At 40.1% G+C, this 19,117-nt stretch overlaps 1 protein-coding gene across 1 annotated transcript; it reads right to left on the bottom strand.

The window, feature by feature from the left end:
- Positions 1 to 16,856: 16,856 nt before the first annotated feature.
- Positions 16,857 to 18,735, bottom strand: LOC103833326 (calmodulin-like protein 2). Its single transcript, XM_009109417.3, has one exon. The coding sequence runs from the start codon at positions 17,476 to 17,478 to the stop codon at positions 17,020 to 17,022; it is 459 nt and encodes a 152-aa protein (XP_009107665.1). The 5' UTR covers positions 17,479 to 18,735; the 3' UTR covers positions 16,857 to 17,019.
- Positions 18,736 to 19,117: the final 382 nt, after the last annotated feature.

Raw genomic sequence — 19,117 nt, 5'->3', positions numbered from 1 at the left:
AGCTGTTCTCGCCTTAGAGTAGAAATGGCTGAGGAACGCTGATCGGACCTGTTCCCATGAAGTGAGAGAGCCGGTAGGGAGAGAGTTCAACCACCGTGCAGCTTTTCCATCAAGAGAGAATGGGAATAACATGCACGTGATGTAGTCTGGTGGAACACCATTCACGCGAGTAAAACTGCAGACTTTTTCGAAGCTCTCAATATGCTCCATTGGAATTTCTGTAGAGAGACCAGAGAACACCTTTCTCTGTACTAGACCGATCAAAGCAGGCTTGATTTCGAAGTCCTGCCTGGTGCAGAGTGGAGGAACAATGGCAGAGCGCGTAGTAGAGATGTTACGCGGAAGGTTTCTCTGCCCGATTGGAACAGTCTGCGCCTGTTGTTCCTGCTGCGCGAGAGCAGCCTGTTCAGCAGCATCCTGCTGAGCTTGGATGGTCTGCTGCATTTGTTGCATCTGCTGCTGCATGAGTGCCATAGCCGCAGCGAGATCATCCTGATTGGCGTGATCACCCATAGTGGTGTCAGTTTGCCTTGGCTGTTGACGATTTGTTCTTTCTAACCTTGCTAGCTCCTGGTTGGTAAATGTAGCTAACTCTCCTTGTGCGTTTCTCCGAGTATGTTTACTGGTCATGCACCTGGAACATTAGATGCAACAAAAAGGATAAGGCAAGTTAGAGGTCTTAGACTAAATAAATAACCGAAAAATAAAGGTAAAAAGATGGTCCCCGGCAACGGCGCCAAATTGATATTACGTGTATACGCACACCAAATAACCTAATGTGCACACTACCACAATCGAATGGTATGTCGATGTAGCACTTTAGGATCGAATCCACAGAGACCAACTATTACACTTTATCTTTATGGGATCAATATCAAGCTAAAACAATATGGGGGTTTTAAAGTTGATTTCGTAACAAGCAAGTAAAAAGATTAATTAAAGATTTCAGATGATTAAAATGCTAGCCTAGGGTGGTTTGGTCAGGTGTTAAGCAAGTGTGAGCCAAACAATTATTCAAGTTTAATTAAGAGCAAGTCTAGAACTCGGATCACTCAAGTAGAACAGCCCACTGTCGTGGAACTGCCCCCTATGCTGATCGATCTTGATACCTAAACTCTCGTTTGGATCAAGATGCGACAGCAAGCAATAGAGATCAAGTCCGATAGGTTCACCAAACACCCTAATATCTACTTTCGCTGATTAGGGATGCTAGGCTCATTCATAACAGATCTAGCAACCTATTACACGGTTAATGAACAGGTTAAACCTAGGATCTAACATTAAGCGGCCAGATTAATGCAAGCATTAAGAACAGTTATGAATGAAGACAATCAATGGTTTCACTTATCTATGTTTAACTCACGGACCTAACACCCGAACACCCTAGACTAAACAAGTTGACTACTCAGCCATGAACAGGGAAAACACAAAGATCAATTCTGAATAAGACTTCATGTAAATAAAAGAGATAGAAAGAGGGTTCAGGATAATCTTCTCTATGGTGAGAGAGATGGAGCCTTCTCCCTTTACAATCCAAAAGCACAAAAGTCTCCAATTCTAAGGTCTGGTTCCTTGTCTCCAAAACAGCATAGAATGATAAAGAGAAACAGAAAATATGATATATCAAAGCCACAGGCGGCTGGGAGAGAAAATAGAGATAATTAGGGCAAATCCCGTAATGATTGTAGTTTCCTTAAAAATCTCTGCCGCTGGAACACTCACTCGGAACAATCACTCGAGTTGCTCCGCTATCCGGAACAGTCATCAAAACTGTTCTGCGTGAAAACCACCAAATTGCACTGTTTGCTGCCTCTTTTGTTCCAGCTGGTCCATCTCCCATCCAATGCAACTCCAGACCTGTAATGACTCCAAAAGGACTAGGAAGACTCGATAAAGACTTGAAAACCAATTTAAAAGCATATATACAAGATGTATAAAACACCATATATCACCGTGATCACTGGAGATCGTACCAACCACCGTCCCTTGTTGGCTAAGTGTTATCTTCCTTTATTTGTGGTACAAGCAACATAAATAGCATAAACCCTAATCGTGTCATGCCATGCGCATGAAGAAACGTGGAACTATAGGTGCGAATTATTTGATAATTATTCATGCTAAAGCCTAGACTGAGAGACATATTTGTTTCCGATCTAGCTTCGATTTTGGCTAAGGTGAGGGTTTTTCCCGAACTTCTCTTACACGGCTTAGGACCTCGAATAAGTATAATTTATTTCTAATGTGTTCCGTCTGTGTGAAATCGAGTTTGTCATTGTTTGTTTAGTTTTAGGTTCTTTTCTTAACCGGAACTAGGGTGTTAGATGGTTCAACAGTGCTTGTTCATTTATAACTGATAATATATACGTGTATAGTATATTGAGGTGATTAGGATGTTAGCTGACCATGGAGACGTAATTCTATATGTCGGCCGGAGACCAGTAGATTTAATGTGGTGGATTCTGCGGTACAGCTTAGTCGACCTGTTGTGACAAGGGTTCGAGGTCGAAAAATTTTCTATGGGTGTGTGTTACCGAGCACATATTCGGTGTTGTTTTTAGCCTGTTAGTGGGCAGCGAGTGTGCACCTCGCTATGACTGTTGTTTGATCTCTGGGTACTTTAGGTATCGTGTTTGCAACGTGATAGGATTAAATTATATTTATTCGGAGTGCTCTATCTGGGTCATGGACTTCGGGTTTAGTATCCCATACCTCACTGAGTGACTCCCTAGTTACTCACCCCTCTTTCTGCCCCATTTCAGGTGAGACTGGCGAGTATATGATATTTGGTCGGATTGGTGCTACTGGGCTTTTTATTCAGATTTTTATTTGGGCTTAGGGTGAGTGGAGTTGTTGATATGGGCAATGTGTTACTAGATATTGTTGGTGCACGCTTTTCTCCAGATAGGAGGTGACGGGTGTCACAGTTAATCTCCCTCAATGAATTAATTATGTAATTGTTTCTCTTATGGTTAACTATCTATATCCCACAAGAACTTACTATATAGCATCAAATATCTCTCAAACTGTGATTTCATGCTAAATCTTTCTGGTTAAAAATTTTCAAACTATTTACACATTGAATTTAAGTTTAAAACATATATATATATATATGTATACATTATAGTTTGTTTGATGGGTTTACCTTCTATTAGTACCAAACTACCTAAACCAATGTTAAATCGAACTAAAACTGATCTGCTCCGATCTAAGTTCATCTTCTTCATTTGGTTGGTGTGTTTTCCCTCTTCTTGCTAGGGTAATTTTAAGTAGGGTTTTCCGTAATACTATGGAAACATGAAACAAGTAGTAAAGACAAAATTTAACGATCAAAAGTATTGTATTATTGATCAAGTGAGCTTACAACATATTGGTTAAGAAACCCTAGCTAGTTCTAGTTCTAGCTGCCTAGCTCTATAGTTGAAGCCATGAATAGTCAATCCCTTGTTCTAGGGTTTGGGACCCCTTGTCATAGGTTTTTGTTAGTCGAGAATTAGGTTAGATCTTTCCATATCCTAAAATATGAAAAGATCTCTCTGTATTAGTAGTTTTTCATTTTATCCGAAGGTAAGAGGAAAACCCGGCCGAGAGCCGGAAATTGTTTGGCCAAGAGAAGAAGGTCGACGACCTGCTCAAGAGGAATTGTGTCATCTGTTATAGGTTAGTCGTATTTGTTCATTAGGCCAGAGGCCTCCATATTCGGAAATATGGAAAAATTCCCTTTAGTAAAAAACTACTTTTTTTATTTGGAGGCAGGGATGGAGCCGGATTTGAGCTTGGATTTCTCCACGTGGGAATCTGAAGTTCCGCGTCCTGCTCGGAAGCCATAGTAATATATTTTGGATTAATTTTACTCGACATTTTGCCCTTATTTTTGATTTCATTGTCAAATTCGGGAGATAACTTGTGCACTTCGGTCGACCGGACTCATTCCTTCTCAACATGTCTATCATGACCAGGATGTCACTTCCTTAGTGCCCTTTTTTTGAGTTCGTCTAGGCCTGAACTGTATTTAACCCGGAGGAGAGGTATTTGTCGAAGGTATTCCATGGTCTAGTAGGTGTTTCTAGGCTTGGAGCCTGATTGGATCAACTGATCTAGCAGGATTTATGATTTTGGTCTTGCATTTCAATAGTTGAGAAGACCCATTTTCTTGGTGCGGGGCCTTGGCAGTGTCGAGCCTTACCATTTGTCATATTACTTCAGTGGCTACCTGATTCTCCAATCCCATTTGTTGATTCATGGACTGGGCAGAAATGTTGAATAATGACGTTTTTACAATGGGCATACATTGCTACAATGGGCATACGATTACTACTTCGTCGTTGGAAGCCAAGTATCATCGAAGTCAATTGCAGGACGCTTTAGTTTCTCGCTTGGAAGCAGAAGAACTATAACTTTATCTGGAAGAAGGAATCTTAATCCGAAGATTACGTCCGCAAGGGATTATTTGACTATTTTCTGAGTTTCCTTTTCTCTTTTCGTGCAATATGGTTATTATCGACTTTTTAAAAAAAAATACTTAATATTATAAATCAACCGATTAGACTGGAATTTCAGTTTCGGTTACAAGTTTGATTCAACCAAAATTTTCCTAATTGAAACATTACAAGGCTAACTTTGCTCGCCCACTTAACCGACTTCATCCGCTAGACTGCTCCGAAATCTTTAGAAAATCATGACCCGTTCTCAGCCGTTGATGTTTACCACAAGAAGGTGGGGTTTACCTTGTTGCCTCAGATGTCGGACTTCTCGTGACATCACATGAGTAACTAGGTATTGATAATATCCTCAAACTTGTACTTGACTGACCATGAAGCTCTAGACTCAATGATGAGGAAGAGATAGCAAACCTTGCGGGAAGCCACCTGTACCATACTAATTGAAGGACAGAGAAGAAAGGACACCATACGCCGCAAGCAGCACAGGTGCCACGCAACCTCCAACAACGCGAGCTGCAGGGAATGCGTGACCAGAACCCGAGTCTTCAATACCTGCAAAAAAGAGAGAGAGAGAGAGAGAGAGAGAGAGAGTATCCTGCCAAGACGACCAACGGTAGTCGGACCACTGGGATGGCTACACTCTAAAAATATCCCCACTGAACGGAGACCCCATAAGACTCGAACGGAATCCCTGGCCAATTCCATGACCCGAGACTAGAGAACCTAGCTCGGTCCTCTTTGCGCTACATAACTACGTCTCGCTGGGGAAGCAAATAGTAGTCAAATAGCAGCATCAAAACGCTCAGTAGCCATTCGCGAGATAGAACGAGCAACAACCTGGACCAGAGGATGGGGCGGACCAGCAGGCAAAGAGCATCAATGGAGGCCAAACCTTTACAGCCATAGATGACAAGACAAGCTTAAAACCTCAAAAGATGAACGCGCAGAACCACAGAGAGACCGCGTTTACACGACCACCAAAGAGACCGCGACCACATGACCCCCAAGACTCATTGTGAACGCGCCGACGATGAACCACCCTCGAAGCACAGCCCGGAACCAAAGGCGAGACACCAAGCCTTGATTCCAAGAAGTCAAACACACACCATTCCAAAAAAAAAAAGCTTTGAAGAAGACACACAATGAAGAACCGGAGGAGAGAGAGCAGTAGAACCACCACCACGCGTGATACGCCTAAACTGAAGGATCACTTTATCTGGGTGTTGGATATGATCCGAGAAGGCAAACGACACTTCTGGAACTGAGATGGATTGAAAGGATCGTCAAGAGATGCGGAATGGCTCTTAATATACCCACGATCTAACGCTAACCACCAACAACACACAAAGATGAATTGCCTGACCACCAAATCAACAAGCCGGTTCACACTAATGAACTAGCTAAAGAACTCTCTCTCTCTCACTCAGAGAAAAGAAGAAAACGAAAATAAACTCAAACTTAGACTGATTTTATTCATAGAAGAGTTTACATATTTATACTAAATGTGGTCAAAGAAAGACATAATTATTTGTGAGAATCACTCATCTAGGAAATGAGAAATTTGACTAGAAAATAATAAATGAGTCAAAGTTGTTGAGTTTGAGGTGGACTGGTCAAGGAGACCCTTCGACGAATGTCCAGGTTCATTCTGGTCGTTCTGGTCCATGTTGGTAAGGATCAACACGTGGGCTAGACGATCCATACGGCCCAAATTCACGAAAACTGAAGATCACTTGATTTGCAAATTGCATAACTCCCACATCTGAACTCCGTTTTATCTGATTCTTCTTCGAGGAGCTCCGTAATTGAGCTGAGCACATTCTCCAAGTTATTTCATGCTTAGAGATCTCGTGGTTTGGAAGTTATGAGTCAAACAATGAATATATATATATATATATATATATATCATTACTGCTTTCCATGATCAAGCCATGCATGTCTGTTTTGCTCGGTGCGCCACTCAAGGTCGCATCAACGCGCCATCATCGCCACGACAGTGACCAGATCTGCAAAAGAAAAAAGGAAATCTGCCACTGCCGCACTCTAAGACGCCGACTCCACTCCTCGAAAGACCTTGGCACCTCGGTGTAGCTCCAGGAGTTCACCACTTACAACATGATCTAGTTCCCAAGATCTAGGGTTCCGGCAAGAGAAGTTTTGAAACACCCCAACCCGGAAATCTTTTAAAACACGTGAAAATTTCTAAGTAAAAGATCAAGTCAAATTTTATCGAATAAACATGAGAAATATTACAACTCTATAAATGGAACACGGGACTAAATACTTAAAATCATGTAGTTTACAATGAAATTTTTTTTTTACAAAACTTCTCAAAATTACCCAAATTCAAATACCCTAGCCCCGATGTTCTTTATATCGTCGCGCTCTGGTCCACACAATCAACCTTACTTGCATTGCAAAGGAAGCATGAGTATACAAAATTACTCGGTGAGAACGCTCAAAACCGCCCACATGCAACTCAATAATCAAGAAATCAAGTTCCACGTTACATTCTATTACCTAGAAATCCTTTTCTATCAACCTAACAATTTGTTTCCATCATTACTTAGCCATTTTTCATATTACTTATCAGTTTTCATGCGTCTGAAACTAACAACCTAACATTTGGTTCTATCATTCATTAACTTTAGCATTTCCTAACATTCCGACCCGAAGGTCCATTGATACCACTCAAATTACCCTAAAGAGTGTTACTCTCATCAAAAGAGGTTCAGATGTAGTACTTAGGGATCAAATCCACAAGGAACTAGGGAACAATTAAATCTAGTGTTTATTAATTTTAAAGGTTGTAAATGTTTAAATGGAATAGCAATAGTAACAAGCGAGTAAATATAAATGTAACTTGGTTGGAAATGATATTAGATGCAGGGCCACTATTCAGGTGTTGGAGATTATAATACCTATAGATTTCTAACTGTTGCATGCATGATATATTAGAGCTCATTTGCTTAACTCAGTGATCAGCTGTCGCATGTACCACTGGTTAACATACTAGATCTCGTGTCTCACCGGTTAGTATGCAGACAACGAGAGAGTGTCGATCGATAGTCTATTAAGACGTCGACCGATACACCTTTGCCAACGTCGATCGATTATCAGTTGAGGACATCGATCGACGGGTTCTAGCCAAGCCTATGCGCGAGTATGAAATGCCCTACTAAGATTCTAAATTGGCGGTTAGCCCTCTCTAGCAATCCTAATATGATAGATAGATGTCAGGATGGGATAACAAGGGTGCTTGAATATGCAATTCTATGATCAAGTTCTAGTTAGCAAGGCTAAACAAGCAATGAATACAAATCTATCATGAATATCACAACAAGGCAGATCTATAGTTTGGGGCTAATCCCACAACCTTATCTGAACCATGGATCTAACAGTTGAACTACTCAGACATAGCAAAGCAATTCATATCAATAGAGAAATAGAAACTCATAGAATAGATGAAAATAAATAGAAACAAGGAGTCCCAATCACAAGTGATCTTCTCTCCCAAATGAAACTTGTAACAAAACTAGGTCTAGAAAAAGTTATGTTCTTCTGCCGTCAAAAACACTAGGCAGTATATATTCTACTAGGTTAAAAAATCGTCAGGGCATTTTGGTAATTTGGCTTGACCTTGGTTTTTAAGTCTGCTGAATCCATAATGTCGCGTCTGGTGTCTCGACATCGATCGACGGTACTTGTGTATATCGATCGATATTAATCTTCCTCTATCGAGGCATTTCCTGATATCGATCGTCAGCACTGATGCGCATCGATCGATTATTCTTCCTCTCGTCGACCTCTAAGTGGTCAGCTCGGGTGAAATGTCTTTTAAGCTCCAAAATGCTCCAAAGTCATAGCTTTACTCCTGAAAACATACCTAGAAGAGTAGAAAACATAGATATATATATATATCGTAAAATACTTATATACCATGGATAAAAATGGGTCAAATCCAAGGTATATCATCCATCAACCTGCGGCCGAAAGCAAACCTTCGGCCGAAGCCAAACCTGCGGCTGAAGTCAAACGTGCGGCCAAAGACAACGTACAACCCGAAGGTCCATAACGGCCGAAGCCAATATACACGGCCTGAAGCCAAAACATACTTCCCTTATTTATTTTCATTGCTTAATCATGTACTTTCCTTATTTAACAACCTACGACCTGAGGTCAATAACAGCATGTAGCCAACCTGCGGCCGAAGCCAACCTGCGGCCGAAGCCAACCTGCGACCCAAAGGTCCATAACGGCTGAAGCCAATATACACAGCCCAAAGCCAAAACATACTTCCCTTATTTATTTTCATTGCTTAATCTTGTACTTTCCTTATTTAAGTTCAATTTTATGTTCTCCTTCTTTCCTTCATTCATCTCATCCTTAATCAATTTCTATTACGTTTTCCACTTAACATACCAATTCTATTCAAGATCAATTCTACGTTCATTCACATAAACAGATCAATTAAAACATATCCTCACCACACAAAATCTAACATGCAATTATCCTAAGAATGCAAGAACGTAATTCGATCTTTGTGAACCATTTCAAAAAAAACGAAGAATGAACCTTCCATAAATAATTACTCTAACATATAATCTTCATCCTAACAAACTAACTATAACCAAAATACAAATTATTAAGTTGCCACGAATCACACCCTCACCTTAACCACATCGGAAAATCGAAAAATAGATCGACAAACAAGATAGCTTAGCTTGATTCACCATCAGTCTCGACGCTCGCCAACCGCACATTAGATTGGAAGGAAAAACAGACAACAAAAAACATGATTGTATTTAGGGTTCTGGATAAAATATTACTTTTTTGCAAAAGAAACATGAGAATTGTTGGGATTGTGAAATCTCGTGTCCAACTCTATATTATCCGATTAGTACGATATTGTCCACTTTGGACCTAATTGGCAAGCCCGCATGGATTTACTTTTGGTTTCCATCCCAAAAGGCCTCGTACTATTAGAGTTGAACATCTCTTTATATATTAGACACTCCTTGTCTAATTCTCCAATGTGGGACTTAGTTTGTTATATCACATTCTCCCCTTCAAACTAAGGATCACATTCATCTTGTGTCCCACAACTGACTTCCAGGATCTTCTGACTCGATATCTGCTAACACACCTCTCATTCCTAACTCATAGGATACCCATTCATCACTCATTCATCACTCAAAGGGTATTTAGGTCTTTCTTGCAGATTTCTCGTCAACCGGCTCTGATACCAATTGTTGGGATTGTGAAATCCCGTGTCCAACTCTATCTTATCTTATTAGTACGATATTGTCCACTTTGGGCCTAGGAGGCTAGCCCGCATGGATTTACTTTTGGTTTCCTTCCCAAAAGGCCTCGTACTATTAGAGTTGGACATATCTTTATATATTAGACTTTCATTTGTCTAATATCCGATGTATGACTTAACTTGTTATCTCACATTCTCTCCCTCAAGTTAAGGACCACATTCATCTCGTATGTTTCCTTCGGCGAATCATCTTCGGTAACACCTTGTACCAGTAATCGCAGGGCTTTCTTTTTAGAATGTTTCTCCCACAACACATCACAGGTTTCATGATCTTCTGATGTTTCTGCAACATACCTTCTCTTTCTTTTTCTACCCGTTCTTACTTAAAGGGTATTTTAGTCTTCTTGCAGATTTCTCGTCAACCTGCTCTGATACCAATTGTTGGGATTGTACAGCCCATGTCCAACTCTTTATTATCCGATTAGTACGATATTGTCCACTTTGGGCCTAGGAGGCTAACCTGGCTCTGATACCAATTGTTGGGATTGTTAAAGTCCATGTCCAACTATATATTCTCCGATTAGTACGATATTGTCCACTTTGGGCTTAATTGGCAAGCCCGCATGGATTTACTTTTGGTTTCCATCCCAAAAGGCCTCGTACTATTAGAGTTGAACATCTCTTTATATATTAGACACTCCTTGTCTAATTCTCCAATGTGGGACTTAGTTTGTTATATCACATTCTCCCCTTCAAACTAAGGATCACATTCATCTCGTGTCCCACAACTGACTTCCAGGATCTTCTGACTCGATATCTGCTAACACACCTCTCATTCCTAACTCATAGGATACCCATTCATCACTCATTCATCACTCAAAGGGTATTTAGGTCTTTCTTGCAGATTTCTCGTCAACCGGCTCTGATACCAATTGTTGAGATTGTGAAATCCCGTGTCCAACTCTATCTTATCTTATTAGTACGATATTGTCCACTTTGGGCCTAGGAGGCTAGCCCGCATGGATTTACTTTTGGTTTCCTTCCCAAAAGGCCTCGTACTATTAGAGTTGGACATATCTTTATATATTAGACTTTCCTTTGTCTAATATCCGATGTAGGACTTAACTTGTTATCTCACAAGAATGACTAAAACTCGCGACATGGAACACGACGTTAGACCCTCGGCTTTGGTGATTGGTGACATGGAACCCAGCTGCACATTTTGGCACAACATGAGATAATACAAATCAGTAATGCACAAAATATGCTATAACGAAGGAAGGACAAAAGAGATCAACCGTAGGGTTAGGGGATGGTTACTTGATAAGCAAGGTACGCATAGGGTTTCACTTAACCCTCTCAGATTGGCTCCGTCTTACCATATATGTGCTCGTGATGGGGTCAGCTGTATCCTCTGGTGGCTTACGGTTGGTGATGGCGTAGATCGCCATCATGATGATGAGGTGCGGCAGCTCCAACATCTCGTCTCTCCTCCACGTCTCGGCTCCACTATGCAACACCAACAAGAGCAACGATGGCTCCATGATCATCAGCTACAATGGATCCGGTGTTGATCAGTGAAGAACAAGACTCCGGTGGTGGGTACCAATTATGTGGTGGTGCGTGACGTCAAGAACTCGTGTCTCCATAAGAACCCAAGGAGGAGAGAAACATAAAGGAGTAGAAGAGAAGCATAGAGATAGAGAAATACAAAGTGATCGAGGAAGAAATAAGATGGTGGTTATGTTGGATCAAATAAACGGGCCAATGGCTTTTTAATGAAATGTGAAAAGAAATGTTGTGGGCTGGTTAATTATAAAGCCTAGATAGGAGACTTTAATGAGATAACATGTCACAATGAAAAGACAGGTGGAAGACAACGCCCGGATAGCTCTTTCCTTCCTTTTAAGCAGATGCTTAATGATTGTGGCATGTTAGAATTTCCATTCACGGGAGATATGCTTTCCTGGGTGGGGAAGAGAGCTGGAGGATCAACTGTTCGATGTCGTTTAGACAGAGCGGTAGGAAATGCGGACTGGCATGAGAAGTTTCCACACTCGAATGTCAAGTACATGAGACTATGGGGATCGGACCATCGTCCGATTCTTGCAGATATACTCATAAAGCCAACGAGGAGATCCAAAAAGTTTAAATTTGATAAAAGATGGTTGGATAATGAGGAGTTACGGCAGGTTATCCTTGAGGGATGGAAATCACCTGATCTTCCTCCAGACGCGAGTATCATGGAACATATTTCCAGCTGCAGGAGAGCCTTGAGTGAATGGCGGAAGCTAAATAATGTCAATTCGGCAAAATTGGTGGAAGAGCTTAAAGAAAAGGTAGAAGGCTTATATGCAGATGATAATGCCACAACTGAGGAAATTGCAGCAGCTCTGAAGGAACTCTCACATGCTCTTAAAGCTGAAGAGATGTTTTGGAAGCAGAAGAGTCGGGTGTTTTGGCTGAGAGAGGGGGATAGAAACACAAAATTCTTTCATGCATTGACGAAGCAAAGAAGAGCAAGGAATAAGATTACACAGCTCCTGGACGAGAATGGGAACATTATCGAGGATGATGAAGGACTTGTAGTCATTGCTACTAGTTACTTCAGGCAGATTTTTGAATCATCGAACCCGGAGGAAATCGAGGAGGCGCTAGCTCAGGTGCCAACAACAATAACTGGTGCTATGAATGACGACCTTACTGCTCCGGTCTCTGAATGGGAAGTCAAATTAGCGCTTTTTGCCATGCACCCAGAGAAAGCTCCAGGACCCGATGGGATGACTGCACTTTTCTACCAGAAATTTTGGGATATAGTAAAGGAGGATTTAACCCTTATGGTTAATAAATTTCTTTTTGAGGGGACGATGGCGAACGGACTGAATGACACAAATATATGTCTCATCCCGAAGATAACAAAGCCTACTGCAATGTCTCAATTCAGGCCCATAAGTCTGTGCAACGTTAGCTACAAGATAATCTCTAAAGTCTTATGCCAGAGGTTGAAAAAAGTGCTTCCAGGTCTGATATCGGAAACCCAGTCAGCCTTTATTGCTGGGAGACAGATTTCGGATAATGTTATGATTGCCCAGGAAATGTTCCATGCATTAAGAACGAAACCAAGTGGGCGAAATAAAAGGATGGCTATCAAGACTGATATGAGCAAAGCATATGATAGGATGGAGTGGTCGTTTATTGAAGTTGTCCTGCGTAAAATGGGATTCTCAGAAATTTGGATCGGCTGGGTCATGCGATGCATTACATCGGTGAAATATAAGGTTCTCATGAATGGAGAGCCAAGAGGGAATATTATTCCAGGTAGAGGACTAAGACAAGGAGATCCTTAGTCTCCTTTCATTTTTATTCTATGCACGGAAGCGCTCGCTAGCCTTCTTAATCATGCAGAGATACAAGGGAAGATAACAGGGATGCGTGTTACACGCACGTGTCCGTCGGTATCCCACCTTCTCTTTGCTGATGATAGCCTTTTCTTCTGTAAGGCGGAGCCCCGTGAATGTGAAGAAGTAATGAAAGTAGTCAGGAGATATGGTAAAGCATCTGGTCAATGCATCAACTTTGACAAGTCCTCCTTACTCTTTGGTAAGCGGATTAATGCAAATACAAGACAAGAGATTAAAGATGCCCTTGGGATACAGAATGAAGGAGGAATGGGAACATACTTAGGCATCCCTGAGGATATAAGCGGCTCTAAATGCAAGCTTTTTGCATTTCTGAAAGATAAGCTGATGCATAGAGTGAATGGATGGACGGGTAGATGGCTCTCGAAAGGTGGAAAGGAAGTACTGATTAAATCAATTCTGCTCGCTCTTCCGACATACGTCATGTCAACTTTCCTGCTCCCATTGGAGACATGTGAAAGCTTGGCAAGTGCTATTGCTCAGTTCTGGTGGAGCTCGAATCCACCAAAGAGAGGTATACACTGGGCGAAATGGGAGAAAGTCTGCCTATCCAGAGAAGAGGGTGGAATTGGCTTCCGATTGATTCATGAGTTTAACCTGGCGCTTCTAGCTAAACAACTATGGAGATTAGTACAGTTTCCTGATTCTCTGGTGGCCCGAGTCTTACGGGGAAGGTACTACAGATTGAGCTCTCCATTGAGAGTAAACCCTACTAGTAGCCCATCCTATGTGTGGACTAGCATCTCTGCTGCAAGAAAATTACTGCTACTGGGGATTAGACAGAAGATACACTCAGGCTATGAGGTTAAAGTATGGGAGGATCCATGGATTCCATTGAATCCCGCCAGGCCAGCTGCCCCCATAGCTCCTGTGATGAACCCCAACATGAGAGTAAGCGATCTTATTGATCAGGGAGTGAAGGATTGGAATGTGGGACTATTGGAGAACTATGTTCATCCAGAGGATATACCACTTATAAGGAGTTTGGCCATAAGCTCAACTCATCGTCGAGATACTTTCTGCTGGAACTTTACAAGGAGTGGCCAATACACGGTTAAATCTGGATATTGGGTGGCGCAGAATCTATTGAAGTTATCGGAGGAGAAGGAAGTTTTGGAGCCAAGTATTACGAAACTGCAGGGCTTTGCGTGGAAATTGAAGGCCCCTACGAAGATATGTCATCTTATATGGCAGTTGTTGACTGGTCATGTGGCAGTAACGAGGAATTTAGTTAGACGTAATATGAGGTGCGACAACTATTGCCCAAGATGTGGAGAAGCAGAGGAGACTGTCACACATGCAATCTTCGAATGCCCACCAGCCCGTCAAGTATGGTCTTTATCTTCAACTCCGACGTGCCCAAATATTTTTCCGGTTTCGAGTGTCTACACAAACATGGATTATCTGTTCTGGAGGAAAAATAGTATCATGGAGCCAGAGCAAGATAGGGATCCTTATCCCTGGATAATATGGTTCATTTGGAAGGCTAGAAATGAAAAACTCTTCAGAGGAATAGATAGAGATCCTCTGGAACTGGTTAGACATGCTGAGAGTGAATGCCAGGCATGGTTTGAGGCTAATGAAGTGGTACAAGCTGCGACACAGGACACCATGAATGAGGAACCCCAAGCCGTATGTTTGGGAAATATTTGTCTATTAGATGGATCTTGGACTCTCTCAGCTAACTTCAGTGGATGTGGATGGACATGGATAGATAGCTCTGGGAATATTCAGCTTATGGGGACAAAAAATATCACTCGACGGGAATCGGCCTTGCATTCGGAGGTAGAAGCTCTGCGGTGGGCGATGGAGAATATGCTGCAGCATTCGACCTGCCAGAGCTTTGGGACAGACTGTAAGGAACTGATTGCTATGGTTAAGGATCCCCAGGCGTGGCCAAGCTTTGCGACGGAATTGGAGAGAATAGAGACGTTACAAATCTGCTTCCCGGACTTCAACATCACTTACGTTCCACGAGCGCATAATCAGACTGCAGATTTTTTAGCTAAGACTGCTAGATCTTTCCGTAGAGAGTTACACTTTGTTGGTTGTTCTATTCCGGTCTGGTTACCCAGGCCACCTCAAGTTTGAGTAATAGAATAGCCTTTTGACGTCCAAAAAAAAAAAAAATTATAAAGCCTAGATTATTAATGAAATTGCCAAGTTGACAATGTCTAGAGTCCCACATCGGGGAGAATGAGCACAATGGAGTAGTATATATAAGTTAATACACACTCGCTTGATTAAACAGCTCAGAGGAAGAAAGATCTCTTCATGCGCGCCGCCGCTGTCTGGCTGGTCCGGCGTGGGCGTTGGCTTGGTTTTGGATTTTGGTGGAGAGCCTCTGGCCCAATAAGATTTTTTTAGCCCAACGACCAACGTTTTGCCATTCAATTCGGGAAAAAACAGCATACAATTTTATTTAAAACGACAAGTAGTTTGTCTACAAAATAAAAACGTCATGCACTTTATCTTCTCGAAATTGTTAAACGAGATAAAAGATAAGAAGAGAGAGTCTTGGAGAATAAGTTTCTCAACTTCCCTCGATCTCCGCGAGATTCTCGCCCACGTTCAGCAACTGTTGCGGAAAGTGGGTCTTCTCCGTCTCTTTAAATATCGCTTTCTTCTTCATTCATTTCCTAACAATTTTTCACATCGAAACCAACAACAAAAATTCCTTAGCGTAAGTCATAGATCCGAGAGTGTTTCGTAGAGTTTATAGTTCGATAGGGAGATCACAAGTGGATGGTGATTCGTTTGTCATGGTCGTATCCTGGGACTCTATATTCGTACAGTTCCGTCTCAGTAACGGAGCCAATATTTAGAGTTAAAGAAAGAGATTATATCTCGACTCCATGTTTATTTGTGAATACGATTTCTTATCGTTCTTGTATTTGCTCTTTACAATCGTTTATTTCCTTAACGTATCGCTTTTATTATATCGTTTATTTTAGTCAGGTTATCCGGCTTCTACAGGTTAAGCTTTCTCTCTTCATCAATGTCGACGGCTGCCGAAGGGAAACACACACGATTATCTAAATTTATATTTGGGTAAGGGCAAAAATGCTTGGTTTAAATGCAATTATAAAAATTAACAAAACCAAACCGGTTCATTACATAAATCTCCCGCAATTTATATTTTAAAATTTAAAAAATACTCTGGAAGCAGATCGTAACAAGTTCCCCTAGAATCTCAAACATAACGACGCCCAAGAGAGATCCAAGGAAGATAAGAAGAAGGGAAACAGAGCTGAGGAGAGAAGGGACCACCGGCCGGAGGCAAACGTTGGTTTTCTTTTTCTGTGGCTAGAGACGAAGATAAGGTAGAGCTCGGCCATTATGGACTTGATTCTTCGGCTCCATTGATTGGGTAACTTGACTTATATCTACGGATACCCAAAGATTTTCCTTATTCCCAGGGGAAGCTAATAGAGTCAAACCCATGTCTGTATAACCGTCACGGATTCAGATATGGCATTTCTTCTTTATAGCTCTATAGATTTTTGAGTTTCTTAATTCAGAAATTATTAGGAGGTGCTCCATATTATTCTCGGTTCTAACTCAAACTCAGGTTCTTATTAAACATGATTTTGTCCCAACTCAAGAATATTACAATCATTAGGCACAAAAGTTCTTGAATACCAAAAAACAAGCTAATTCTACACTTGAAAAAAAATGTCTGACAAATTTAAACTATCACTTGTAAGCTAATAATTGGTTTTAATGATCACTCAATGAACAAAGAAAACAGTATTGTATAATACTCAACATCAGACATTTCATTTAATGCAAATAATTCTACTTTCTTGCACTCTTTTTATTGTTTAAAATTCCATAAACTAGTATTAATATCTAAACAATTAAAATTTATTATGAGTAAAATAAAGAGAAAAGATGTTTAATTGGAGCTAAGAGCAGCAAATCCACCACCTCTCATCATTTGTTTAAATTCCTTAAAATTGACCATACCATCTCCATCAACATCAACCTTACTAATCATTTTCCTGCAACCTTCAAGTGTTCTTCCTTGTTTCAACCCCATTGATGCAAGAACCGACCTTAACTCTTCATCGGTGATGAAACCATCACCGTTCTGATCGAATACTCTGAATGCCTCCCTCATGTCCTCTTCTTCTTCTTTCTCTTCCATCATTTCTTGATACAATGACCCAAACTCATCTATATCCATGAAACCGTCTCCATTCACATCCATCTTTTCAATCATCTCCTTAATCTCATTTTCGGGAACAAGGATACCCACACTTTTGAAGAAATCCCTCAGCTCATTTTTTGCAATTTTCCCATCGCCATTCTTATCGAACATTTTAAATACTCTACTCAGTTCTGCACGATCCATTTTATCAAAAGTTCTGACGGTGGTTGTAGCAAAAAAGAATTATCTCACATTTGAAGAATAATAAAGATCAACAAACAGAGTCTTAAGTCTAAGTTGGTGAATTTTTGCAACAAAAAAAACTTCACGCAAGATGGACGTTGTCAAAGGCACAAATTTAAAAAAAGAAAAGCAAATTATGAGAGAGAATAATGGGTTTCGTTGATGGACTCCACACGTTTCAATTTTTCAAAAATTTTAGGGTCTAAAAATGGTTATATAAATGCCTTGAAATAGACATGAATCATCTAATTATGACACCAATCGAGAGATCCTCTCTAGCTTAACTATAAACTAGGGACGTAGTAAGCGCGGAGATGTTGACAAATACATACGTTGTTATATTTTTTGATAACCGAGTATCCTGGTTCCACTATGGTGGTCCAGACTAGAAACCGAAATGAGCAAGGACGCTGCTAGGACGTCACCATGTAGTTCACCGTTAACGGTCTTCGGTCTCAGACGCTGGAGATCCGCATGTAAATTCTCCAGTAGCTGGGTTTCGAACCCAGGTGGCGGAACTCACAGCCGTGAGTCCTTACCACCTGAGCTAGAAGCTCCGGTTACATACGTTGTTATAGTTCTAAAATATTATAGGAGGTGGAGTCAAGTGTTTAGTTTATTATAGTCGTATTGGTTATCAGAAGAGATGTATAAGAAGAAGAGAAAGAGTAATGTGAATCATACAAATGTGAGCATATTGTTGACGGCCAATATAAACTCATATAACTGATTAAACCTTTAAAGTGAGCATGTTGGTTTTGGATATAAACTCATATGACTGATTAAACCTTTAAAGTCATTTCATTAATAATTAACATTTAATACTTTTTGGCGTCTAAAATTTCTAATCAATTTTAATATGATGAACGTAAAAGAGGGGACGTTAATGCAAGGTTTACGTGAATCTTCTATGATTACGTGACGTATCCCCTGTATATTATTTGAGAAGCATTACGATTTCTTTTTGTAGCTACGTTACAACTTCTTTTTGTAGCCACGTGTATCACTAGGATAATTTTTAGAATCATTAGAGAAATATGTTGGTCCATCTAATTATATAATAAATTTTTTATTAAAGTAACCATAAATTCATGTTCTTTATAATTTCCTTAAATAAAAATTACTGAATTGCCTAATACGGCTAAAATATATATGGGAATTAATAATTTTGAATAATAAAGATTTGATAAAAATTAGTGTATCTTCTATTATATTTGTTTAATTTTAAACTATTATATTTGTTTAATTTTAAATTATTAAACTAAATTAAACAACCACAATAACAATATATTAAAATTTAGACATTTCTGTATATGTTATATTTTAAATTTTTAAAAATAACTATAATCTACTAAAACTATTAAAAGTCTCCCATTCAAATTTTGTGATCCATGGTTTAAAATTTTTGTTATGAAAAAATACAAGGGAGTACAAAATTATATAAGTAAAAGTTTAATTTAAATAATTATTAAGATTAATATATATATATATATATATATCATTTTAAATTAAATTATAAACCATATCAAATAAATAAATATTTTAGTTTCAAAATTTAATCTGAATTTTGTTTTTGATAAAATATTTGAATGAACATTAA

The sequence above is a fragment of the Brassica rapa genome, chromosome A08 (genome assembly GCF_000309985.2).
Source record: "Brassica rapa cultivar Chiifu-401-42 chromosome A08, CAAS_Brap_v3.01, whole genome shotgun sequence".
In the NCBI taxonomy this organism is placed as follows: Eukaryota; Viridiplantae; Streptophyta; class Magnoliopsida; order Brassicales; family Brassicaceae; genus Brassica; species Brassica rapa.
The sequence above is the reverse complement of the archived record's forward strand: the minus strand, read 5'-3'. Positions and strand labels throughout refer to the sequence as shown.